This window comes from Podarcis gaigeae (genome assembly GCF_964106915.1).
Source record: "Podarcis gaigeae genome assembly, chromosome: 10".
NCBI lineage: Eukaryota > Metazoa > Chordata > Lepidosauria > Squamata > Lacertidae > Podarcis > Podarcis gaigeae.
Window position 1 is genome coordinate 40,989,073 of NC_139686.1, and position 27,705 is coordinate 41,016,777.

The 27,705-nt window shown below is 40.5% G+C and overlaps 1 protein-coding gene across 4 annotated transcripts in view; it reads right to left on the reverse strand.

Moving 5' to 3' along the window:
* Window positions 1-27,705, reverse strand: part of SYT1 (synaptotagmin 1) — a 326,137-nt gene that overhangs the window by 74,929 nt on the left and 223,503 nt on the right. For 3 of the 4 annotated variants that reach the window (XM_083699412.1, XM_083699414.1, XM_083699413.1), the window contains exons 4-6: window positions 21,114-21,298; window positions 8,241-8,363; window positions 5,238-5,405 (exon numbers count right to left, since the gene is read on the reverse strand). In XM_083699412.1, coding sequence (XP_083555538.1) covers window positions 5,238-5,405; window positions 8,241-8,363; window positions 21,114-21,298 — 476 coding nt within the window. The remainder of the gene's footprint in view (window positions 1-5,237; window positions 5,406-8,240; window positions 8,364-21,113; window positions 21,299-27,705) is intronic. The other variant, XM_083699415.1, reaches the window with a different exon arrangement.

The window sequence follows — 27,705 nt, forward strand, 5'->3', positions numbered from 1 at the left end:
AGAGTATCTGAACAGAACATTAAAGCAGCCTCCCTGAAGACTGTTTGTACTGTATAAACTTTTACCTTTTTATAGATTTACGTGCCGAGGTGCGCTACAAAGCAACTTGGATAGCTTTAAAAGAGGACTGGATGAATTAGGAAGGACAACGGCTACTAGGCATGAAAGCAGTATTCTGCCTCAAATGTCAGAGGTATTATGCACCTGGATACCAGTCGCTGGGAATCACAGGTGGGCAGAATGCTCTTGTGCTCATGTCCCGCTTGCAGGCTTTCCACAGGCAACTGGTTGGCCACTGTGAGAACAGGATGCTGGACCAGATGTGCCATTGGCGTGATCTGTTTATTTCAGATGTTCAGGCTACAAGGGCCACTACTTCCGTAGCCAAGCTGGCACCATTCACTCACAAGTGTGAGGTATAGACATGCTCAGAAGAACCTCAAGGTATGCAGCAGTGCCAAAATAATTAGGAAGAAACTTAACCAAACACGCCCCCCCCAACAGCCCTGTGAGAACTGAGCATGCTCGGCATGTGCAGAACACTGACAGTTTTTGATGTGGGGACTGAATGCAGTGGCTGGGACCCTAAACAGAAGCACTCCGCACTGTAACTGTCTGTTACAGGTCCCACTTGCATGATAATAATTTTGCAGATCTGCTAACACAAATAATTTTTACTTTTATCACTGCCAGCCACCATATTGTATTTGTTCACAATATTACAGCTGCAATCCTGGAAATAAGCCCTGCAGGACTCAGTAGGACTTGCTTCTTAATAGACATGTATAGGGTTGCGCAGTAAAGCCGATCTAATTATCAACCATATGGCCAAATGGGAGTCCTGCAATATTATTGCAATGTCCATAAAATGTTGTATTTTAGTGTTCTGTTGGAAGTCGCCCAGAGTGGCTGGGGAAACCCAGATGGGCAGGGTAGAAATAATAAATTATTATTATTTTATTATTATTATGACTACAACATTGATGTGGGTGAGTTTCACCTGTACTGCCACCTGCCTTTTTATCCAGGTACTCAGGTGGGTGCCCATGAAGCCCTTCTGTGCATTCAACACAATGCATGTGATTAACATAGGCACAGAACTCTTGCGGTAGATTTTTTACTTTGATGACCCATGACAACAGGCCAGAAATCACACAGGCTGCAGATATAGAAATCTTCAGCCTCCAGAGGCATCACAGAAGTGTTTGAAGGTTCCCTCCTGGCTGAACACTTTATTCTGAATTGCACTTCACTTTTCAGATGCTGATGGTTCAAAAAGAATCAAATTCTCCTGGCACTCTTAAGTCAAGATATAAACCCAGGGGTGAAATTCCTTTTAGTAATTCAGCTTTCAATATGTATGATCATAAATGTATTAATTAAAAGCAGTTCTATCATCTGAGAAGCTGAGGAATCACTTTTTATTTTTTAAAAACCCTTTAAGGAGATAAGAGCAAAAAGGAAATCCTATTTGTGACTCAGGAGAAATGTATGAGTGGCCCAAAATACGATGTGGCTACTTCTGTAACAACTAATGTAGAAGACTAAAGAGATATGACACAGAATGTGCGTTTCTATTATGCACACAGTGAAAATTCTCATAATTGCTTGCTAGAAGATGACAACAAGATACGTTTTATGGTGCACCACCCCTGAACTCATTAGCCATGACATGGAACGTGACAAATATTAATGGGCATTTCTGGGTAACAAAATATGAATGTTCAAGATGGGTGGGCATGATCCAAAGCACCACAGAATATCAGTAAGAATAGGGGTTGCTTACAGTGCAACCGTAAGTATGTATCATTAAGCAGTGCTGCCATATGTCCGGAATTTCCTGGAAATAGCCGGAATATTGCAGTCAGAAGCAGTGTCTGGGCAGAAATCGCTTAAAAATGTTTGGGGAAATCTGGACGTATGGCAACCCATGTTGGTAGTGTCATTTTTTGTGATTTCCCTTAAAAATCACAAAATGCGTTTGTGATTTTGCCAAAAAAGCTCAGCAACTTTGCTCAACAACTTTTGTGTCTGGATTTTCACAATATGGCAGGGTGTATAGATGATGGCAGCCTTAATATCTTGTGTATGTGGGAATGCTCTCTCTGTGTCCACGGCTGAAATAAAAGACAAAGCACAGACTCCTGTATGAGTTCCTGTATGAGAACCCAAAATATCAATGGATTTAATCCATTGAGATCTTTATTCAATAAAATGGAGCTACTGTAAGAATATTGCATTGTTTGCTGAACTGCGACAATTGTGTGGCGATCAGTAGGTGCCTTGACTGATTCAGTTTATTTTATCTCTTACGCCATAACACTTTGGTTTGCCCAGCACACTGGACCAAACCATAGCTCAGTATGAATGTGTGAGCATGCAGACTCCTGGAAAGGATATCACAGCTGCTCTGCTCCTCCTGGGTCACTCTGCCGCTGCATTGCACTATGCTAAGCCATAGAACCCAGGCTCATGGATTAGCTTTCCCCAAACTAACTATGGACTGTAACTATGGTTTGTCTCGTGGTATATGGCTTGTAGCTTGTCCAGGAGAGCTAAACCATGAGCCCAGGTTTTTGACAAGATGCTAAACCAAACTATGGCTTGGCTTAGCACTGCAATAGAATGACTAGACAGGAGCAAAGTGGTTACTCATCTCTGGTAGTCTCTTGTGGTTTGGGCTGAGCATAATGTGTGCACCAGGCCATTGGAGATGTTTACCATTGCCTTTTGCTTTGGGCACCTGAATCTAAAAAGTTACTGTTTCGCTTCATTTTAAATAAACTCAAAGGAAAAACTCAGTAAAAAGAGTTTCTTCTCCCTCCCCACACCAAAGGGAAAAAAATGGATTATTTTTATGAACATCTTCAAGAGAAAACGGCTTATGTCTGCAGTAGTGTCGGGGGCCTCTAGGGATATCTTTCTTGTTGAGTGATTACATAGCCTCAATCTCTTATTGTCCCTGCTTTCAAACTGGAGCTGTCATTATAAGACTAAGTATACCAAGGGAAAGGCCTATAGCGATTGAAGTGCAGTGAACATTTCAGACGAAAACCCTTCAAAGGATGTTCAGCTGTGCTGCTGTTATATTGCTGGAAACTTGGTTCTGAGTTTGGTTCTGAATTTTTTGGACAGCATTGCACACCACTCTAATATATGTCTTGATTCCCTCTCTCCATTTCCACTCATGTTTAGGTGTTTGAATGAACATGCCATAATGACAAGATAATTCCTTTAGGTGAAAGGATCAGAGGAAAAGAGAACCAAACTTCATTTACAGTGTCCCTCCCCACCCCAAAGAAACTGCATGTGTTCCAGACTCAATTTTTCATTCTGTTTTTCTTTTCTTTTTTCTGCAATCCCAAACAACTTTACTAGGAAGTAAGCCCCACTGAACACAGCAGGACCAATTTATGAATAAACATGCATATAACTGTTCTCTCATCCTACTGAAAACATTAATAAGAATAAGAAAAAGAAATTATTATTTCTACCTCGCCCATCGGGGTGGGTTTCCCCAGCCACTCTGGGTGGCTTTCAACAGAACATTAAAAACAGTATAAAACTTCAAACATTTAAAACTTCCCTAAACAGGGCTGCCTTCAGATGTCTTCTAAAAGTCAGATAGTTGTTTATTTCCTTGACATTTGATGGGAGGGCATTCCACAGGGCAGGTGCCACTACTGAGAGGGCCCTCTGTCTTGTTCCCTGTAACCTCACTTCTCTCAGTGAGGGAACCGCCAGAAGGCCCTCGGAACTGGACCTCAGTGAACAATGGGGATAGAGACGCTCCTTCAGGTATACTGGGCTGAGGCTTTTTAGGGCTTTAAAGGTCAGCACCAACACTTTGAATTGTGCTTGGAAACGTACTGGGAGCCAATGTAGGTCTTTCAGGACCGGTGTTATATGGTCTCGCCAGTTTAGACATGCATGTTTCTTGACTTCTTTCCCCAGTTGTGTCAAAGTCTCAGCTATCAGCCTGTCTAGAAGACGTCCAATTTAAAGCTACAAAGGCACAGAGGGCTACCCATTTTCTACAAAGATTAGGATAGAAACTAAGAGAGTGATCTGCATGGAGGCTAAGAGAATGAGCAAGGCCTTGGTATGTCTTTCATCTGCACCATGAACTCACTGAAAAACCTTCGGCTTTAGGGTAGTGCTTGTGAAGTGTTTTGAACACTGGCAAGTACTGTTATTAGTAATAGTTAAGCAAACGGGAATATGTGCTCCTCCGAGAGTGGGGGGAAAAATAGCAGTGTCTCCAAACTGGTGGGGTACCTTACTGGCACAAGAGTTAAAAAGCAATTTTTCTCTTCCCTCCACAGCCTTCTATAAATCTCCTCCAGAAGGTTGCCAGACCCTCCAATACAGTGTGGGAGATTGTGCTTTCCACCAGCAGAGGCCTTCATGGTTGTTGTTTTTTTAAGGAGGCAGTTGTTGGTTCATAAGAAAAAATCCAAAATATACAATCAGGAATTGTCATTATTAGGGGACCAACTAATTTTTGCTAGATCATAGAGGACCAGATCTGATGAAGTGAAGGGCTGTGCGGGTCAACCAAAGGGCCAACCAAAGTTGTTGACCTTTCCTTAGGGTTGGAGTTGTTGAGCTTCTTTTAGGACTGAAGTTGTTGAGCTTTTTTAAGTTTTACCACAGGAAATAAACTGCCCCAGGAGCCGGATTAAACTAACCGACGAGCCAGACTATGCCCCCAAAATGGACATGCCTGTCATAGAGAATGAAAAGGAGAGGCCTCTTAGCACTAGCTTCCTAGCACTGTTTCCATGTGGATAAGGCACACAGCTTTTCATTTTGCTCATAAATGGTGGTCTGCAGCAGCATTTAACCCCATCTCATTCATGGCAGATATCTCCCACCCCTGGAATGGGCTTTGGCTCTTTAGCAAAAGCAGCTTTCCAGGAAATCTAAAGAGTCCATGCTACAGCTCCCTTCCTCACAGGAGTTTCAGTCAGACTCAAGGTCAGATTCATGAAAAGATGCAAAACAGCAGAGCTCTGAGGCTACAGTTGAATTATTCTCCTGGTAATAATCCTTTGTCCTTTACATTTTTCACTGCAGGGCAATCACTGGAATGGCTCCCAAAGAGAAAAAGCCATTGTTGCCATGGGTCACCAATTAGCCAGGACATAAGCAATTCTGTGACTGGGAAAGAGATTAACCTTTAGTATACATAGCAAACAAAGAAATGGGTGCCATGTAATTATTCAAAAGAATACCTTGAATGTAAATTGCTCATTGAAGACAGGGTTAAGAGTTTTCCTGTGAACTTTTGTTTCGTATTTCTTCTTCTTATCAGGAAGCAGGAAAACCTTCACGTAGGGATCAGATGTACCGCCCATATCTAAAGCAGGCAGTTCTGCAGCCTGAATAATCCCAACCAAAAGCTGAAAGCAGAGGGAGAGGCAAGTGAGAAACAATCAGCAGAGCAGAATATTCAGCAAGCATTTACGAAAGAGCTTGCCTTGTCTCCTGACATCTCTCTCTATAAATACATGTACACAACAATATGGTTGCACACAGATACATGCGCCTGCTGACACACACACACACACACACACACACTTGCAGTTCTCCTTTTAAAAAGAACAAAGCATTCTAATAAACGCAGATTTGAAAAAAAGGTGCATGATTCTTTAAAAAAACAAACATCCAAACCCCAATTACAGCCGCCGCAGATTCAAGAAGCTGTTTTTAAGCAGACAAGAGGCATTTAAACTGCTGCTGATTAGAGCTATATATGGATTTTTATATTTTATTTGGTGATGCCACCATCAAATAGCTCCCTAACAGATTATTTTACTGGGGCTTTTAAAAATTATTTTTAAAAAGACTCTGCAATTTAAAATGTATTGTTAAATAATTTTACGATACATGATTACTAAAAGTTAAATTTAAATACTTAAAAGGGAAGGATTCTTTACCAGTTGATTAATTATGTATCTTATACTGACCCACTATATATGTTAATGCTAAAACCAAACCATGGTTTGGCATGAAAACATGTGTGTTCCTGACTGGCAAAAGATGGTTCTTGTTTCATGTGTCTGTGGGATTAAAACCCTCTGGCACAGGAACATTGGAAGTTGCCTTATATAAAGTTAGACTACTGGTCCATCTAGGCCAGTATTTTCTACACTGCCTATCAGCAGTTCCCCAGGGTTTCAGACATACTTAGACCTATCTGGAGATACCATAGATTGAATCTGGGGTGCTCTACCAGTGAGCTACGACCCTTGTTGGAACCCTGGACTATGCGGCTATAGTAGTTGGCTGCTGCCCTCTTCCCCACTCCATTCTGGTGCTCTCCACAAAGGAAGGCGCTATGATGCCCTTTGGCCTGCCCAGTTGTGTTCCATTTATAAATGGGATATAGAGTGGCTTCATGGGATCACTAAGAAAGTACCGCACGCTGACTGAAGCCTTACCTGCATGGGTACTGCGAGTGCAATGTAAATGAGCAACTGGTTTGAACAGAGGTACACAGGAAGCGGCCTCATACTGAGTCAAGACTATTGGTCCATCTAGCTATGTACTGTCTATAGTTTTAATTGGCAGTGACACTTCACAGTTTTGGGCAGGGGTCTCACTCAGGCTTATTAGGAGATGCTAGGAACTTAACGCCAGCCTTTCTGCATATGAAGAAAGTGCTCTTCCACTGAGCTATGGCCCTGAGAGTCACACCAGGGGAATATGGGCTAGCCTGTCAGTGTCACCACACCCGGTTTTGTTTCTATGATGCTTGTGTTTTGTATTTGCTGGTTGAGTCTAGTATCAGGAATATATTATACCACATTAGCCACCCAGGAGCCACAGGATCAGTTTGCCTGCCTGTGACGTTGAGCTAGTCGAAAGGGAATGTATTCAATTCTTTTTTTAAGAAAATAATTCTCTCTAGAATGGAGTCATTATGCTCCAGGGAGTATTTTGGTGATCTTGTTCCAATTTCCCAACAATGAGTAGTAATTGGATTTCCTGGCCATGGATCTTTGTGTTCTTGCTTTTTCTCATACATCCCAAGAAAATTGTTAAGAGCCCAACAGGGGAATATAATGTCTGAACTATGGCAGCAGAAGAAATTATGAAACCGTAAATAAATGCTTGTTAGCACCTTAGTTATACTTAGAGCGCTACCAAAGATCTACTAGCAAAAATATAAATCTCTTGAGGGGGGAAAAATCCCCAAGCCAATGTTCTAGAGTCAAAATAGCATTCTTTTTAATAAAACCCAGGACAACTTTTGTTCATCTTCTGAAGAAGGTTATATCTATTTCTTACAAAAGATTTCAGCTTCTCTAGTCCCTCGCCTGCTTAACATCCACTATTCTTTGAAGATTTAAAAGTTCCACACTGATTTCAAGAGCTCTTAGTGCTACAGAGTGGTCCACTAAAGGTCTAAAATACAGGATACTTTTGTTTATATGTTTGCTTTTGGAAGTCTCTCTCTCTCTCTGTATACCTCTTTATTCTTTGACTGGTGATTTCTTTAATGCTGTTCTTTGAAGGACAATGGATGGTGTGGGAGTTACCTGAAAAGGTATGTAGAATATTGAATAAAGTTTTACTGTTGAGGCAGAAAGATTGAAGACACACTAGGGATCGGTGCTGGCTTTACACTGTATGTCTTCCTTAGACACAAAAAGTGTCAAAGGAGAACTCCCAACATGAATTTACTGAGTTAGAATTTGTTTCCTGATGTGACACACGCATAGTAGGGATAAACAGGAAAAAAGAGTAGCTATCTCCCTACAGAAAGTAATTCTTTCTCTTAGGTCAGATCCCCACCGTGCATTTAAAGCACAACGACAACACTTTAACAGTCATGGCTCCGCTTTCCTCCCACAATCCCGTGGACGGTACTTAGTTAAGGGTACTGAGAGTTGTACGGTGCCTCCCATTCCTCTCCCAGAGCCACAACTCCCAGAATGGGGTAGCCATTGTGAATCTGTGAGGGGAACAGGGGGTTAGAATACCTGTGGAAAGAAAATGCCTGCAACACTTCCCCAATACCATTTAAAATGTTGAGAATATGAGTAAAATGAGTACGTGTGTATGTGTAAAAATATAGCTATATTCATATTCAATTGTGTTTGCCTTTGAGTGGAAGAGAGCTTGCCCCTCCCCCTGGGAAATAGATTTGGGGTGCACCTGTGGCAGGTGGAGAAATGCATCACCCTCCCCCCCGACTCAAACAACACACTCTGATCACACTTATTTCAAACCTGATTGTCTTGAAAGTTGTAATCCAAAGAATACTGAATTTTTCCTAATTTTTCCTCCTCTTTTGCTTCTTCTTTTTCTTCTCCATCTGTCAGCCCTGTTTCAGCATCGTCATCCTTTAAGGCCTGCAATGAACAGGGGCAACAATAGAAGTAATTAACAGGGCTACTGTACTTTCCAAGTGAAGCCCTGAAAAGCAGGCAGTGGCACTCAACCCTTATAGCGAAAGCCATTAAAAGCAAGCAGGATGGCACAAAGTTATATATGCTTTTGACATATATATATATATATTCAGACTACTTTCGTTGCAGAAATATCATCGTCAGCAAGCAGCAAGGAAGCAATGGAAAAAGGGGGAGGGAAGTGTCTTTTGAGGGTATTGCAAGCAAGAATTGTTTCAAAGCCTGAAACACAAAGAGAATGTCAACGTGTTGTTGTTGGGGTGGGTTTTGTTTTTGGTTTGTTTGTTTTTTGCAAAATCTTTGATTGAATCAAATTGCTTTGTCCAGAGGCAAGTGTGGATAAACATGCTATTAAAGAGGCAAGGTTGCACAGTCATTCAATTTAAAACAGTTGTGCATGCTGTGAATTATTTGCAGTAAAGCAAAGTGCTTCTGTAGAATTACTGCTATTTAAAATGTTGCTGTGTGACTTCTTCATAAAATGAGATGCCCAAACATTTCAATTTTTTTCTCTCTGTTCATGATGCATATGGAAGCAAAGGTATCACTATGCCATTAGCAAATGCACGGTCACAGAAAAGAAGACCCTTTTCGCTCTCTTTTTCTTTTCAACTGTTCCCAGTTTAAAGCCAGGCTGAACCAACTTGATTTAAATATACATTGATGTTAACACAATTATGGACATTTTTTTTGGCCAAAACAGCAGTTGTTTTAAAATGTAGCGGAAGTGTTTACCAACAGAGAAAATAACAAACCGAAAGCATTAATTTGTTTGATATTAGAAAGCTCAAGTTTGCATCATATATAATTCCAGTAGAGCAATCCTATGTGTGCCTACTTAGGAGCAAGCCCCACTGAGTTCAATGTGATTTATTCTGAGGCAAGTGTGCACAGGATTACATCATAAAGCCCTAATCAATTCAGTTGGCAATTGTACAGTGCTTACCTGGGAAACCCTATCAATTAGATGAACTTACTTCTGAGTAGACATAGTTAGGACTGTGATGCAGGACTACCTTTGACTAAAGTAAAGCGAATTGCAGCACACTCTTCTCCATTTAACTTTGATGGGAGTTACCCTATATAAGTCATTATAGGATGCCAGCCTTAGTCATGGCTAACTTTAGTTGGAGTGAACATCTCAGCATGTAACTTTTCATTCAAAACAAGTTAAGTGTTTTGATCAGTTGCATGGTCATATTAAACAAATGCACTTGTCTGCTGTGCCACCATGGAAATTACCTACAGCACAGTGCACAGCAGCAATGAATTAGACCATCTAATTTACTTGTAACTGCAATTTGAGAATTCAATCCAATCACAAATTTATGCCCTTGCCTTTTCCTATTAGAAAATGAGCTTCAAACTTTGGAAAGGTAGAGCATATACCCCAAAGTTTGGGGAGATGGGATATAAATTATCCCACTTCCATATAAATAAGTAAGACCCCAACTCAGTTTGCTTTCATTCATATATATATATATATATATATATATATATATATATATATATTCATTCATTCATTCTAAGGCCAAAGATCAGATATCCCTCACTTGCTTAATGAATTATACTAAGAAAAAGGGTAGATTAATTCATGTTGGCCGAAGCAGGCAGCATGCTAGGGTGACTGTACTCATCTGACTCATCCGACTTCTGGTTGGTTGCCTAACAGCATGTAAAGAGGAAGGGGTGATGTGGCAGCAAGGTCAGTGTGGTGCAAACACATTGTGTTATTCCCCTATTTGTATTTGCACTGTGCCAACCTGGATGCTGTCTCACCCCTCTGTCTCCTAGAAAGCAGAAGCAACACAAGTGATCGGAGGTCAAATCTGCAATTTGATCTGCAACTGCAAATAGGGTTTTATTTATTTGTTCCATTTATCAATAGACTTTAGGTCAGGGATAGGGACCCCAAGGCCCTCTGGATGTTGAAAGACTACAACTCCCATCACCCCAGACCACCAGCCATGCTGGATGGGGGCTAAAGGCCACAGACTGGTACTGTTCTCTGCTCTGTTGAAATGCAAGCATCTCCCCTCACACACCAAAACGGGGCATCATCCTGAGTGCAAAGTAGGTCTTTCGTGTGTGGAAAGAGGTACTTTTAGCAGCTGCATTCATAACATGCAGATGCAGTGGCAGAAAGCTTTACCGGTTTGAGCTAAGATTGAACATACATTAGAAGGGTGAAGTCAAGCTACCACCCACAATCTATTTCCCACAGTATACTGGCAGTTTTCTTGTGGTATTCCAAGTGTACCCCAGCTCAGAGTTGGAAATGGCTAGTGTACACTTACATCCTCATGGTTAGACATCAAAAGCAAATTTCTCAGTTACATTTATTTGAGGAAGTCTTTTGACGTACCAAATTCAATACCCTTAATGCTAGCTGCTAAGGGACAACAGCATCATGTTTTTTGCCTGGTTTGGGGGCATCCCTTAAGCATCTGGTTGGTGTGAAAGAAGATGCAGGTCTAGAGGGACTTTTTGACTGATCTGATAGGACTCGTCCCCCCCCCCCCATGCATTTGGACCTTTCCCTTCCCTTTCTACTTCTGAACCCTGTCAATATACAACTCTTATAGATGTGACTAAGAAAGAAAGTGATTTCATTCCATTGTTGATCTCCTGCATATATCGTTTTGTTTTTTTCACACATTCTATCAATAGAATTTGTTAAAGAGGAATTACTGTCATCTTTTTAAACAGCTGCATGCTTTTTGTAAATTCCCACTTACAAATTTATTTTCAAGTTGTTTCCCCACCCCCACACACCACAGACCTTCAGGGGAAAAACTTAAGAAGCAGATTGGTCACCTGCAACCCAGTTAAACCAAAGATTTTGGATTTAAGCCAATTTGGTCTCACTTAAGTCATATATCCCATTTCCAGGTGATCATCCAATTGGCTAATTAAGGACACCTATAATATCACTAAAAAAATCAGCCATGGCTAGTGGGTAGTGCCAGATTTACTTATAAGCTAAATAAGCTATAGTTTAGGGCCCCACTCTCTTGCCCCCCCCAAATGTCACTATTAATATATTTCTTAATTGTATTTCAGTTCAGCAATTACTTTGATAAAATGCATATTTTGTTATGTGCAAATAGCTTTAGATACCTATTAGGTCCATAAATTACCATATAGCATATATTCAACACAAAAAACAGTGGCAATTTGTTGGTGACAAAGAACAGCTGGACATATAAAGGGCTCCAATACCTTCAGTAGCTTAGGGCCTCATCAAACCTAAATCCAGCCCTGGTGGGACCTGACTGTGTAGAACAGCAATGATGAACATGTGGCCTTCTAACTGTTGTTGCCCTCCAACTCCGTAGACAGCTGGACTGAGGCGGATCGGGACTGCTGATTCTTTTAGATTTGTCAGCAGCCTTCAGTATGGTCAATCACGAACTGCTGGACCACTGCCTTGCCGACGTGGGTATTCAGGGTACAGTCCCACAATGGCTGCGCTCCTTTATCTCAGGTCGGGGGCAGAGGATGGTGCTAGGGAAGAAGTTGTCGCCGTGCCACTCCTTGGTGTGTGGAGTCCCACAGGGCAAAATTTCCCCCTGATGCTTTTCAATATCTTTATGCGCCCCCTTGCCCAGGTTGTCCAGAGTTTTGGACTGGGTTGTCATCAATATGCTGATGACACCCAGCTTTATCTGTTGATGGACGGCCGCCCTGACTCAGCCCTGGACACACTGACCAGATGCTAGGAAGCTGTGGCTGGATGGCTGCTCGGGAGCCGGTTGAAGTTAAATCCTTCGAAGACAAAGATCCTCTGACTGGGTCAGGATGACATGGGGTTAGGGGGCCAACTCCCATCTCTTGCGGGGGCTCAATTAGTGCCAGCGCCTTCTGTCAAGTGCTTGGGTGTAACCTTCGATGCCTCCCTTTCCATGGAGGAGCAGGTTGTAGCCACAGCAAAGGTGGCATTTTCCCATCTCTGCCGTATCATGCAGAGTTGGTCTCTTACCTTTCTTGCCCTGATCTGGCCACAGTGATCCATCCAACGGTCACCTCCAGGCTTGATTATTGTAACTTGCTCTATGCAGGGCTGCCCTTGAAGCTGACCCAGAAACTCCAGCGGGTCCAGAATGCCGCGGGACCACATTCATCCACAAATAACAACACTTTGGAGGTCCCGAGACGCAAGGTGGTTAGATTGGTCTCAACTAGGGCCAGGGCCTTTTCAGTACTGGCCCCGACTTGGTGGAACGCTCTGTCACAAGAAACCAGGACCCTGTGGGATTTGATATCTTTCCGCAGGGCCTGCAAGACGGAGCCGTTCCTCCTGGCCTTTGGTTTGGACTCAGTCTGACCCTTATGTTTTCCCTCCCCTTATGGTTTTGATTTATGGGCTACTACTAAAATGAGGCTGCATTTTAAATTGTAATTTAACTCGTATTTTAATTAACTGTTTTTTCTTTCTCTTTTACGTTTTATTGTAATTTTATTGGTGTTAGCAGCCCTGAGCCTGGCTCTGGCTGGGGAGGGCGGGGTATAATAATAATAATAATAATAATAATAATAATAATAATATCCAGCCAGCATAGCCAATGGTGAAGGACATGCTTTTTTCTGAGGGGATGCAGGGGTACACATACCCCTAAACGTTTTGTGAATCTTTGTACTTTGGTCCATTTACTGTATTTATTTTTCCTGATTTCAACTCTAAAATGGTGGTTTTCTTGAGTCAAAATGAGAGTCCCCCTAGACATTTTTTAAAGAAAAAAAAGCACTGGTGAAGGATGATTGGAGTTAAAGTCCAATAACATTTAGAGAGTCACAAGATCCCTGTCTATGGCACAGGTAAAACCATGTCTGGAAGAAGTGATAAATGAACATGCCGACATGGCTTGACTATAAGTACTGTGTTGTACATTGATTGTAGCCTTCCTGCATCAAGCATGAGGATCGGACAGTAGCTTCAGCAGCAGCACGTCAGAAAACGCAACGTTTTGCTGACGTTATAACAGTTATGCTAGAAGTTTGCAGTCATATCCTTGTAAGTACCAACGCAGCTGGCAAATATCTGCCCCCCCCCCGCCCCCAGCAGGTGAAAAGCACCAGGAAGAAAACTCAGCAACATACTATCACAGTTAGTGGCATAAACGGTGCCAAGTCCCAATGTCCTGATCTAATCAAGAGACATATTTTCTGTAAAATCAAAGTATCTAGCAAGTGAGAACATTTCAGCCTGATGTAATTTTAATGGCTGAGATATTACATCTCCCTCTCCTCTAACACTTTGTGACCTAATAAAAGATCGAGACCATTGCTGCAATTATTCTTCAAGAAATGGGACTAAATTTTTGATAATTTTTCAGTGCCACTGTTCATCACTGATATAATTAAGTCGACTCCTTTCCCAAAGGCTGAGCTTCAGCAAGGATTCTGCTGTACCAATACATTAAATTCAGAGTCATTAAATCAGAACTTATTAGAGTGTTTCTCGGGTTGAATGTTCACCCCTTCCCACTCTTCTTACATGGGGTGGAGGAAATGGCAGCAGAAAATTATAAGGAGACACAGGAGGATTGCTGCAGACTGATAAATTGCAGCAGTGAAAGTTGTGATAGGAAGATGCTTCAAGAAATAATGGACCAAATATTTTCCAGATACAGCAACATATTTCCAGAAGTCAGTTTAATGCAGTTCAGGGTTGCAGAGGAACTGCCCGTGGAATCCTACTCATGCTTACTCAGAAGTAAACAACAGTGAGTTCAGTCAGGCTTACTTCTATTTAAGAAGGCAGAGAAATGCTGTCTAAAAGTGCAAATGTGATTATATATATATATATATATATATATATATACACAGCACAAGATATGAAGCACACTGTAATTGAATAAGATTGTGATCTTTTTAAGCCAATAGGAAACAGATTTTTTTCTTCTTATGTTGAGCAGTTTTGGTAACTTTGATTTTATGCAAAAATGAAAGAAAAAAATGTACATTATTTTCTGTGCATATCAAAACTTGAGCTTTCTAATACCTTCAGGCTTAGTATATATAGAAAATTGAGGGTGGGGTTTGAAATATAATCCTGCAAAAGAAAGAAATCAATTTGGTTCAGCCTCTTGATGTGTGTCAAAGCTATGTATAAATCTCAGCTGAGGAGCCAGAGCTGTCAGGAGACTAAATATATCAGAGCTTTAGACTAGGTGTGTCCAAAGAGCAAAATAAACCTACCGCAAGTGACAATCCAGAACAGTCATGAGACACAACATAGATAAGGAGGACATAGAAGGAAGAAATAAAAATTAAAACATCCACACACAAAAACATTAGTCAAACCATGGAGAAATGACCATTTACATAGATTGTACATTTGCTGTTCAACACCTTTACATAATTCAGATTGCAATCCTATGCACAATTTACCCGGGAGTAAGTTCCATTGAATTCAACAGGACTTACTTCTGAGTAAACATGCTTAGGATTGTGCTGTGAGACCTATGATCATCCACCCTTTACTTAAGTACAGTAGTTATTCCCCTAGATACTGATAATATTTTCTATACACATAAAAGTTTTAGGTTACAATCCTACACATTCTTACCCAGGAGTAAACTCTTCTAAACACAGCGGGACTTACTTCCAAGTAAGAATGTACAGAACTGCATCCTCAGGCTATAATCCTATGTACATAAACAGGAGTAATCCCTATTGGACCAAGAGGGACTTACTCCTGAATAAACACATATAGGATTACACTGTTGCAGACCACAAACCACTTACACCAGAATCCTTGGAAGTACAAAAGCTTACATTTTGATCCTAAATACATTTACAGTGCTAAGAAGCCTCTCTGATTTTAATTAAGACAGTTGTCAAGGACCCTTGCTCTGGAACTGAGACTACAACTGCAAGAGAACGATATTGTTACAAGGTAAGAGCACTTCCTGCCTGCGTTCATCTCATTTTTTTAAAAAAACTAGTCTAATACATGTATTTATTTCTTTAAAATTAGCATGATTTCTTTAACATTAACAATGTGCAAGACATTCTGTAAAACGCAAGTGATATGATCTCCGTCAGAGAGGTAATACAGATGAGATAATGGTGAGCTGTCAGGATAATGGTGAGCTGTCAGGTATGATAACATAAAAGCAAAGAGGGGTGTGTGGATTGCAGGAAGATTAATTGGCTCCATATGCTGTAAAGGGGAATCTATAGCAGGAACATCCAACATGGTTCTCTCTAGCTGCTGTTGGACTACAAGGCCCATCAACCCCTACTAGCATGACTATACATCAAGGATGATGGGAGTTGCAGTCCAACAAGATCTGGAAGGCACCTTGTTGGCTACTTCTGACCTATAAAAATAGGAATGATTTCCTGTCAGAATAAATTTAGTGGCATGAAGGCAGGAAAGGGAAAAGAGAACAAAACTATTCAATAAGGGCCAGTCCTACCAATCAGCAGAGCAAGGCTGCTGTCTCAGGCAGCTGATTTTGAGTGTCACAAAGGGGCAGCAAACCATTGGTTATTTAGTGTGTAATTACTGTGTTTTTCACGGTCATAGATAGTGGGAGGTGCTTGTGGGATTTTCTACCTCAGCTGCCAATATTTGTTGACCAAACTTGGGTACTATGCATACCTTGACAGGTGGGGGGCAGTGGGGTAGAGGGTAGGAGCAGATATTTGCTGCTCTGCCACAAAAAGGAAAATGTCTTAGGCCAGTCCTGAGTAGATCAAATAGCATGGATTAGTGAAGAGGAATAAGAAAAGGTAAAATATGAATTCAGAATAATGGATGTCTATAACTCTAAAGACTAGGTGTTTGTGGTAATTGCAGAAAATTGGGGAGGGAGGAGATTATGAAATGGGTCCTTTTGAATAAGGTCATTGTCTGTCATAGCACTTCTTGGAGTTGCAACAACTGCTTGTGCTATCTGTTGTTCTGCTGCCACACCCCCACATGCTCATGTGAGACCTAAAACGACACACAGAGCACAATGCGGTTTGACATTTTGCAGGCTGTTCTGCGCCCTGAAAAGCCTACTCTTGCTGCAGAGTGCAAAAAGCTGGTGTGCACTGAACTCTCCTAGACTGTCAGATATGACATAAACACCTCAGCATGTTGCAGTGAGGGAGGTCAGGACGTAATGGTGGTTCCTTTGCCAGAGAGGATTATGAAAAAAGTTGAAGGTCTATCAACAGTTTGCTCACATGGGCCTTGCAGCCCCTCTTATTTTAATTATGAGCTTCCAAGCTAGAAAACTGCATTATTATTATTTTTCGGTACACTGTTCTTGATACAAATGCGAACCTTTGGATAATGAAGGTTACTATTCTGAATATATATGGTACATAAAATGAAGAGCATGTAATTATATATGTTAATAAATCTGTGTGTACCATCAACTTAAACTTGGTCACTTAGGATACATCACAGAAGAAGACTAGAGTTGCAATTCTACATCCACTTACCTGAGATTAAGCTCCAATGAATTAAATGGGACTTACTTCTAATTAAACATGTATAGAATTTCAATGAAAGCTTATGCATATAGACAAAAGGGGAAAACAATTTGTGAATAATGATTCTAGTGATTTGAAATTTGGATAATGTGACAAATTGTCTCTTGCCCAATAAGAAGTGCTGAGCAAGTGCTGGTACGTCCATAAAGTTGGAAAGAGCTGAAAAAAACTACTCAGCTGATTCCCAACAAAATCAGCACTAAATACAGCAGGATTAAATGGCTGTTGGTTATTCTCTTGCAGAACCAGTGTATGCTGCAAGTGTAATAGCTCCTTCTAAGTGCATAAAAGAAGAAGAAGAAGAAGAAGAAGAAGAGTTTGGATTTGATATCCCGCCTTTCACTCCCCTTCAGGAGTCTCAAAGCGGCTAACAACCTCCTTTCCCTTCCTCCCCCACAACAAACACTCTGTGAGGTGAGTGGGGCTGAGAGACTTCACAGAAGTGTGACTGGCCCAAGGTCACCCAGCAGCTGCATGTGGAGGAGCGGAGACACGAACCCGGTTCCCCAGATTATGCGACTGCCGCTCTTAACCACTACACCACACTGGCTCTCAAAAAGCATAAAAGTTACATTTAGTAACTTTAAAATGGGTGTTTCTGGTGTTCCAGAAGGCATTCAAGCTTTGTGAATATAACTAAATTCTGTTTAAAAAGTAAAACAAACACATCTAATATTTGAAATATCTTACATTTAGGGTTTAGCCTGCCACAACTTGAACTGTTAATGTTTCTAGTATCAACCCAAAGGTGCACCATTAGCTTTGTGGGATATGTGTGTGGGGAACATGGTAGAAAACATACAGCCCATGGAGTTTATTAATGAGACCTTGGGAGATGCGGGACTTCTAAAACATGTTGTTATTAATTTACGTGTCTGCAAGCATAACACTATGCAGCCTGGTTCAGAATTATGGTTTAGAAATGAAAACTTTAGTTTATAAGAGCAACAATGAGCCGCAGTGAGCATTGAGCTTGTGCAGCCCACCCTCCTTCTCTTTCTCCTTCACATGCCGGACAAAATGAAAATGCCTGCTTGCATTTTGGAACAAACCAGAGTTCTGCAATACTATGAAACACAGGAAACTGCTGTTTGCTTTGCTAACTGGAGTTGAACCACAGATTTCATTGTATTAAGTAATTTTAGCCCAAGTTCAATTCATATTATACTTAATTTATTGTGTAATGTGGAACCGTAGCTTCTATTAAAGTAAAAGCTGGAACCATGCCTCTCCCCCACTTGATGGTGTATGACGGGGAACATACCTGAAATTTATGGCAATTCTATAATTATATCTTCTAAACACTATACCTCAGCCTTTGCCATCCTGGTGGATGTTTGGGACTAGAACTTCCAACAGTCCCAGCCATGGGAGTTGTCCTAAACATCTGGAAGGTACCAGGTTGTTGAAGGCTGCTTCAACAACTTTACATAACGAATTTTTAGTCTCTCTTTTAAATTACTGATATTTTACTGTGTAAAATAACGGAAAGCAGTTTTCTTCAGCCTCTAAGGATTTACCTTTTATCCTGCTCTTTGCAGGAACAGGTCCACACTTTAATGCTCTGTGTCTGAGTGCTTTTTCTTTTGCCCCAGGGCTTTCCCCACGAAAACCCACTCTTTAAAACTGAAGCACAAGAAACAGCAATTTGGGGTTTTACGCGAATTCCCCATTTCTTCTTATTTAACTTTAAGAAAGGGGGAGGAGAGCATTTGGACACAGAGTTTTAAAGTGTGGACTGTGGGAAGTGTGGAGGAAAGGTAAGTGTGCATAATCCCTAAGATTTATTTATTTCTTGCATTTAACAAGGAATTAGAAACAGACTTTAGACTTCTGACTTCAGTGGAAGAGGCTTCTACCAAATTCTGTATGAATATACTAAAACATACTCATATATTTGAAAGTTTTAACAGTGCTATTATCACTTTTTTGGTCATTTATCCAGGCCAGAACAAATATAATGAAGAACACTTAATATATAATAGAATCACAAGGAAAATATTACATAATAATACAGAACAAATTTCACAAAAAAGATAACAAAATGCACACACAATTTATCCTACAAAGAAATGACAGATTGTTACCATTAGTATAATTATCAATGCATAAAGAGACTTTTCTATGGATCTTATAGTAGAGCAGTTTCAAGTTATTTCTGGCTTCAAGTGGAAAGGTTTGATCACAACTGCCATAGTAAATTCAGCAATTAAGAAGGAGCAAATCACAATTAGCATGTAAATGAGAAACAAAATCCTTTGCTGAAGTGAAATTAAAATATCTGCTAAATCATGCTTTTGGAATGAAACTTACTGATTAAAGTTATTCTAGAATTTTAACTTATTCCGTGCCATGCCAAGGTAATTTTGCAGTTATTCTGTGAGATATTGAATGGCGGCAACACAATCTAGCCAGCAGGGGTCAGGGAGGAACTAAATCTAGAAGAGTTATAGAATTGCCACCTTCCAATGTAACTTTCTCCCCCTTTCTAGGTAATATCTGGTATAACACATTCTAAGTTTTCCCAAATTCTGCTTCACACTGATGACTAGTACCACTGGGGCTTGGAAAACAGTGCATTATTGCATTATACTATATCGGGGTAGACAAGGAGGTACCCCCCTTTCTTTAATTTCTATTCCATTTTTCCCCTTCCTCTTCCCATGGCCCTGGCCCTGCCCCAGCCCCCTTCTTTCATTTCCCCACCACCATAACTCTCCCTCAGAACACCCTTTTGCTAACTTTCTGGAAGAGGTTATATTTTGTAGAGAATGATTTGAGCAGACCCAAGCCACTTCTCCTTGCCAATTAACAACAGGAATTTTCCTTACTTCAGTGTCCTAGCCCAAATATAAAGGGAAGGACAACCTACAGAAGGTTTGAATGGAATTGTCTACATTTCCCCACCCCTCTAGTGAATCTTCTCACCGCATATGCTGTGAATAATATTTCCTCTCTAAGAAGCAGAACCAGCCACTTCAGAGACCACCATGAGTGGAACTTATCCGTAACCTATACAGTCTTGCTTATGGGCAGCTCCTTTACCCAAAAACACCTTGATATCTGTTTATCCTACATATCAATATTGGATGCAAGCTACTACACATATCATCTTCTTTTTGCATCAGATAATGTATGTAATCCTAATTTGAGTGAGTAGTAATTTTTACCAATTGAATTCCAGTTCAGAGAATTCAGTGCATCAAAAAAGAGAGAAGAAACCACTCCCTGTGATCTGGAAGACCCGCTCTGTCATTATGCAATTGATTCTGTGTAAGAAAAGGGCAGTCCCAATAAAGGCATGGCAGGAAAGATTAAAATTCCAGGATATCAACATCGCTCCTGAAACAGATTCTGCAATGTAAGTGTTGCTTCACATGTTAAGATTCTTTCCTTTTAAGACCCATAAGATACACCTGTTAAACCTGTGGCATTTGGAATACATACAAACCCACCTTATATTATCTTTTGGAAATAAATTGAAGTGGTTTACCCCAAAGATTCTGTGAATTGTAATTTCGTAAAGATGGTAAGAATTCCCTTGCCAAAGATTAATAGCTCATTCATTGTATCAAAGTGCTTTGGTGGATAGCTGTGACCATACAAGAGTTGTCTCTTTACTGTAGGTGGACATTAAGAGTGCCAAGAACTATCAATGTAATCCTAATGCATGTTTACTAGGTACTAAGCCCCACTTAATTCAATGGCTCTTACTTCTGAGTCAACATGCATTTGATTAGGCTGTAGGAGAATAATCTTGTTTAATGAGGAATACCAATGCACATTCATTAATATCCTATTTTAGATGTTCAGGAGTTCAGCACTGGAGAAAAAAAGATTCTGGGCTGTATCCTGAAGACCTCAAACTCCAATAAATGCTACATGCTCATGTGAATTTGCTAGAGAATATGTTCCACTAAAACCAGTGGAATATTCTTCAAAGTATTTCCTTGTTATTTGATACGAGAATTATGCTAACCCAGGCTTTAGCAACCTAGTGTTCCCCAGATGTTCTGGAGTGCAACTCCTATTAGGGCTGATGGTCCAAGGCATTTGGGGGACCCCAGGTTAGCAAGGGCTGTGCTAATCATTTTCCAATACACAATACTGCTGTCAGGCCACTGATGGTCTAATATTCAAACACTTTCACTCAGGTTTTAAATGAAACATTGCTCAAGAACAAGATATATACTTTACCTGATCTTTCAAGTTCTTGCCTAAATCTTTTACATCTTTCATGTTAATTGCATTCTTTCCTCCCTTTTCCTTGCCCTTCTTCTTGTTTTTCTTTTTGAACAAGCATTTCTTACACAGACAGAAACAGCAGGTAAGGACTAATAGGATTGCAACTATGGCTATGGCTATTAAGGCCCAAGGTGGCACTGTGAAGAGAAAACACACACAAAGACACAGAACAAAGTTTCACACTGTTAGTAAAAGATTAAGAGAAAAGGAACAAAGCAAAGAGAGTCTGCCTTTAGAAAATATATCTAAAAAACAATTGCATCTCCTAAACAAAAGAACTCCAGATTTCGTATGCTTCTCTTTTATACTTCACCTCATGCAAATAAAGTTTATATAACAAAAATATGAATTATCTACACAAACCAGTAGGAGACTGCTGTGGATAAACAATTGCTTTTCTATAGTTTGCCAGGTCCCCTGGGCTTCTAACTATGCTTGCTGTGTTGAGGGAATTATTCATTGCTGGCTTTAAAATCACCCCTTTAACCCACCTTGCATTATGACCTGGTAAATCAAGCTAGCTTCGAGTCAGCAGGAGCTGGCTGGGTACTTGTCTCATTCAGAGCTTCAGAAAACAAGTGCATGTGTTCAACACAGCCAGATATAATGAGCAACATTTCTCCACTTGCTGCTGCCTTTTCTTGACAGTGACTCAGATGCAGGTCAAAGTCGTCAGCGAACACTAGCCAAGGGCGATGATTACCCAATTCAAAGAGATCTATGTTGTTAGCATTCATATCTTCCCGATGCTCTTCATGTTTTAATGCTAAACACACACATGTGCTTGTGCACGTGCACAAGTCTACTTCAATAAATCAGAAAATCCTAAGCATTCAGTTTATCCATTCAAAATGGATATACGGGCAGCCACTGCTATAACGCAAAACAACATTCACAGCAACCGTGATGAAAAAATTCATTTGATTTCAGCAAGGATCAGAATCAAAACCAGTGAAGATCCTGTGATGAAAAAGTCAATTATATAACTAAACTTTGGTGTGATCACTATAATAACCTTTTCTATATGGCGATTAAAATTTCATTAAGATCTTGTAAAACAGGATTTAAGAAAAGCAGCCGTGTTTGCTTCCAGAGATGTACCCAGCCCATCAGATCTGCGATATATTCTGCCAAACAACTTACACAGAAGTCTCTACGATTATGTTTCACAAAACGGAAGGGTGAATAGAGCCTGACAGGTGGTGCCAGTGAATTACAAAAAGAAAATGGAGCGGATAGTGAAAACGTACGACAATTAACTGCTTAAAGTAATGAAGTGAAGATGAACTGAATGCATGAATCCATGATAACAAGAAGCTGTATCAAAAAAAAAAATAAATGGTACAGCCACCCACACTAATTTCTAAGATGAGAGGTCCTGGGATTCAGGCTTGTTCAAACATCATACCTATAAGATTGTAGACTTTGGCTGTGTCTTACCTTCAGACAACCTAAGGCTGAATGAATCCTAGAATTGAAAAGAAATTCTGGGGCTCAGGCTTGCATCACATTAAATCTAGTTCTTGATGCAGTATAATTATTTTCATTTATCTGTTTCTTGATGAATCCATCCATCCTATCATCTGATGACAGAGAAGACTTTTATGGAACACTAGTTATCTGTCCATCTTCCATTTTCCTATTTTTGGGGAATTCAAGATGGCTGTTTCAGTAATACTACACAAGAAATGGGATAAGGCCTCTCCTCATCCAAGAGGGGAGGTGTTGTGGGCGGGACGCGATTTCTGCGTCATGCAGGGGGCGTTATGCCCTCTCCCCTACTCACCTGGCTGGCACACCACGCCCACAGGTAAGCGCCCAACCGGGCGGCTTGGAGGGGGCTTGGTTTGCAGTTTAACTTACTGCTGTGCCAGCCATTCCGCCTCATTTTCCGCCTTCCCATCATGAGTCATAAATTCTTCCCATCTTCCCATCACGAGTCATAAATAAAAATAAGGGATAAATTGGTGTAGATGCAGATTATGGCTGTCAGGTGTGCTGACATATTTTTCACAGATGTTTTTCACAGTTGGGAAGAGCCCATATGACAAAGAAGGCTTACCATATTATTATTTTTTTGCTTAAACCTAATGTTTCCCATGTTTTTTGCTTAAACCTAATGTTTCCCAATGCAGTGGAAGACAGGAGTGCCTGGCGTGCTCTGGTCCATGGGGTCACGAAGAGTCGGACACGACTAAACAACAACAACAAATGTTTCCCAGCTTCTGTGGAAACCACCATTGCTACTAAACGCCACCAAATATGCCAGTCTCATTGTATCCTGTAAACAACAGCAGTGGCAGAGGTGGGTTTCATTAATGCCTCTGAGGAGTGAAGTTGGTCACAGGGAGTTGTATTCAACTAAGTCCTACTCAAAGGAGACACATTAATCCTAAATTAGTCATGTACTTATGCTAGCCTGGATAGCTCAGTTTGTGAGAGTGTGGTGCTGATAACGCCTAGGTCGCAGGTTCAATCCCCATAAGGGACAACTGCATATTCCTGCATTGCAGGGGGTTCGACAAGGTTCCCTTCCAACTCTACAATTCTGTGATTCTATGTCCATTAACTTTGATGGTTCTACTCTGAGTAGGACTAGCACTGAAATCATCTCAGTGGAAATTGAAGCTTACCTGTGAATAAATCCTATCAAACTCAATAAAGTCCTATTGAACAGGTGGGGCTATGTTGCTCTCCCAGCTTCCCACCACTGCAGGTCACTGCCACATACCAAAAGGAGGACAGCCAACGCAAGGGGACTTTGGGGTGAGCTCCTTGAGCCCCAACCCTCCCTCCCTCCTCTTGGTAAGTGGCCTCCAAGGAGACATACATAGGATTGTTCTGCTAAGTGTGACTACCTTGCTCTGGATTCAACCAAAAATGTTTTAAAATATACACTTATTATACCTAATTGATTTTCTCATCACGGAGGACTGCCTTTCAGTTCTTTTATCAGCCTCATAGATGTTCTTTGAATTCTTTCTTTCCACTTATTTGTCCACATGCTTCTTGAACTGGGATAACCAGAGGTGAACACAGTTGCCCACAGTATGCTTTCACATATAACTTTTGCGATAAGTAAGTTGCTGCATCATGTAGACAGAAGATGCATTGACATAATTGGAAAAATATGTACAGAACTAGACCGTAAAGTTACTCCAATCATGCTGATTTAATAGTAAGTCCTGCCAAGATCAATGAATTTAATTCCCCATAAGCATGTGGGTGTTATATGCATTTGAAATCTCTTCCCTGGTGTTGAGAAATGCATGCATAATTCTATAAGAATGTCTCATACAAAGAAGAGAAATTGGAAGTTGCTTGGTAAGAGATTAATGCTATGAAACTTATGACAGCATATCTTTCTTAGGCAGAAAGCTGTCTGACATAAAAATGTACCAATCGTGTGGGCTTAGCCAGCTGCAATTGCTACTGCCTACATGATTTGTTCCACATTACACAGCAATATCAGCTCTGAATTAATCTAAGCTCCAAACGCCAGCAGATGAACTAACTTCAGCTCAAATGCACAGCAGCCCAGAATACATTAAAGGACTACAAACCATACCTGCTGACCTCATTATTAAAAGCCAAAAGCCATGTTTGCCCAAATTGGATTCCAATAATCATATTTGACTAGCCAAATTGTTGAAAAGCTACACTGATTTTTGTCATACCTTTTCTTTCCTGAGAGAGGAACTGTTGGTGTTGCATCAAATCACTTAGGAGCCAGATGTGTGCCAGTTCATCTCTATGTGTACCACTAGCAAAATATTATGGCACAGATGGTTTGTTTCCAGTGCTTGGAATGAACTAGTTCAGCCGAACTAGTAAAAAAAATATCTCTGAACTACACCTGAAAGTGGGTCCCAAAATTGATGGGTGAATTAAGTTCACTTTGAGGTAGAACTCTGAATGGCTGTAGTTCATCTTCATGTTTCATCATGCGCGCACACTCCATAGGAGACCTGGAGTCTTATTAAGCCAACTTCTATAAAGAAGGCGAGAAAGTGAAGGAGATAATGTTCTTTGGCTTGTTAAGCAGATATGGAGGTGCTGGTGTCACAAAGGATGATTAATCACTTAATCACACAATCAGAAAGAAGGAATGTTAGATATTTCCTGTATCTTCCCTGCTAAAGACATTCGGTATCTTCCAAAAGGAGCAGTTTGCACTGAGAAATAATAGGCACAGGAACAAAGTGAATGGCACATTGTGTGGTTGGCACAAATGAAACAAAGAAAACATTTTCTATTATGGAAATACAAAGATGGCGAAAGCTTTATCTGCTTTCATTCTGTCTGTCTGTGGCCCATGATGTACTTTTGAACCATATACTTCAGCACAGCAGTTTGTACCATGTGAATTGCTGTTTATTGTTTACCAAGGATGAACTTTTTATGAACTTTTAATGAACTGTTAAACATGAACTGGATGAACTTGAATGGAAGTAGGTAGTTTTCTCAAGGGACAAACTGGAACTGGAACTAGTTCTTTTTTGGATGATCTTGAACTAGAAGCAGTTCCTTTTTAAAATGAAATTTCCAAGAACTGCTGGTTTAAGATTATTATCACATGTGACCCCACCCCAAATGTTTAAATGACTACACCTAATGGCTTCATATAGACACCTTAGCCTCTTCTAGGAAACAGTATGAAAAGAGGATTGGGATTGCACTTTGAGAATCAGAATTTGATGGAATAGTGGGATGCAAATATACCAAATAAATAATACAAAGTTGCAATCACAACAAGTAATTTGATGCATATTATTTGTAAGAACAACAACAAAAGCTATACAGTATCCAGTATGGTTTCACTCATCCTACAATCCAGATCACTATGAAGAATGAAGGTCACTAGGTTGACAAAGCAGAAGAATGACAAAAGACTTTGATGCCTGGTGTTGAACAATGCAACTTCCTAAATTGCCTTGCTATTGTTGAGTGCTTTTGTAAGCTTTACAGCAAAGAATGAGTTATAAGTGAGGTTTTGATTTGAGTATGTCTATGGATCGAAAATGGAAGCTATGAAATACTTACGCAACTGAGACAAGGGGAAAATTCTATTAGATGAGTCCTGGTCTGCACAAAACCTAGACGTCTGATGTAAGAAATGTGTTCTATTATTCTTTGGGGAAATAAATTATATCTCTATAACTATCTAATCTATCTGTCCATCTATCCCTGTCCTATACACACAATAAAGCACCTAAGTATGAATGTCTCCCTTGCCTGGTGTTTTCAGCTATTTCATGCTGCAAAGATCTCTTAGGCTGCAACCATGATACCAGGGGTGCTCTGCACACAAAGAAACCCATTTCCAGGGTGCATTTGAAGTTAATGGCCAAGTTGCTTTCCTTTCCTTTCTAGACTCCCATTTAACAGCATTATGATGATGATGATGATGATGATTGATTGCTCGCTTCAGCTTTTCTGCACAAAAAGCATGATTTCTGATTGGCTTGGTAGTAGCACAGTAATGGTCATTAACTTCCTTGCAGGACCACTGCCAAGGTGATAAATAGATTTTGTTTGCATTAGCTTCTCGAGACCAAAAGCATCATTTGATCTCATTAATAGAATCTAATCAAATCCAAAGTTGCATCACCCTTAGAGCACAACAACCAATTTTCATAGACTAACAACTGCTCACTGCTTTTTTCTTTTATTTAGTTTTTAGAAAAATGCAAATTACATAAGGATAGCAGAAAAGTAATAAATATCAATGAGATAGGATGTGAAGCTGTTCCCTTTTCTTCCTGCATTTCTTTGGTGTTACGTAAAATTGATTTTATTTGTACAAAGGGAATTGAGTGCTTTATTTCACAAATAATCCATTAAATTCTGCTTGTCTTACCACAAGAAAAGAGAACACCAACATAATCTGGTGGAAGGAAAACTCTGAACCTAAACCTCCCCTGCCTTGCAGAACATCTTCAGGAGAAAAAAGGGCTAAGGAGTAAACCCTACACTAATTTGGAGTGGAGTCCGTAAGGTGGTCAGATGACTTCTTGTATGGCTCCTTCCAGCAATTCCTGCAGCACAGCTGGTGCCAAATGCATTGCTTTCTTTTTCTTTGGATCACATTAGTAAGCCAGAGAGCAGAGTTGTGTCGTCTGGGCAGCCCAGAACGTCCACAAACATTGCTCTGGCTTGTGCCCTGCAGACATCACTTCGGTGCTGTTAGCACAGCAAAAAAAAGACAGCAGTTATGAGTTATAAGCTCAACCTGATAGGCATAAGGTATGAGCACTAAGTGTTGTCTTTGGAAGAGATAATAATGTCTCACTGTTCAGCTACCACCCACCTTAAGCTGGGCAGTGTCCAGTCAATCAAGTGTTGACCTGCCACTGTCCATCTGCTGCAATGGGTGCTTGGAGCTCAGAGTATCACTTGGCAAGTGGACCGAACAACAAAAGGAGAAACAAACCCTAGGAGGCTGGAACATCAGGACCATGTGTCCTGACTTGTCTATGGTGGCAGGTCAATGACTCATGGATGATGGCCATCATAGACCATGAGCTGAAAATGGTCAACATTT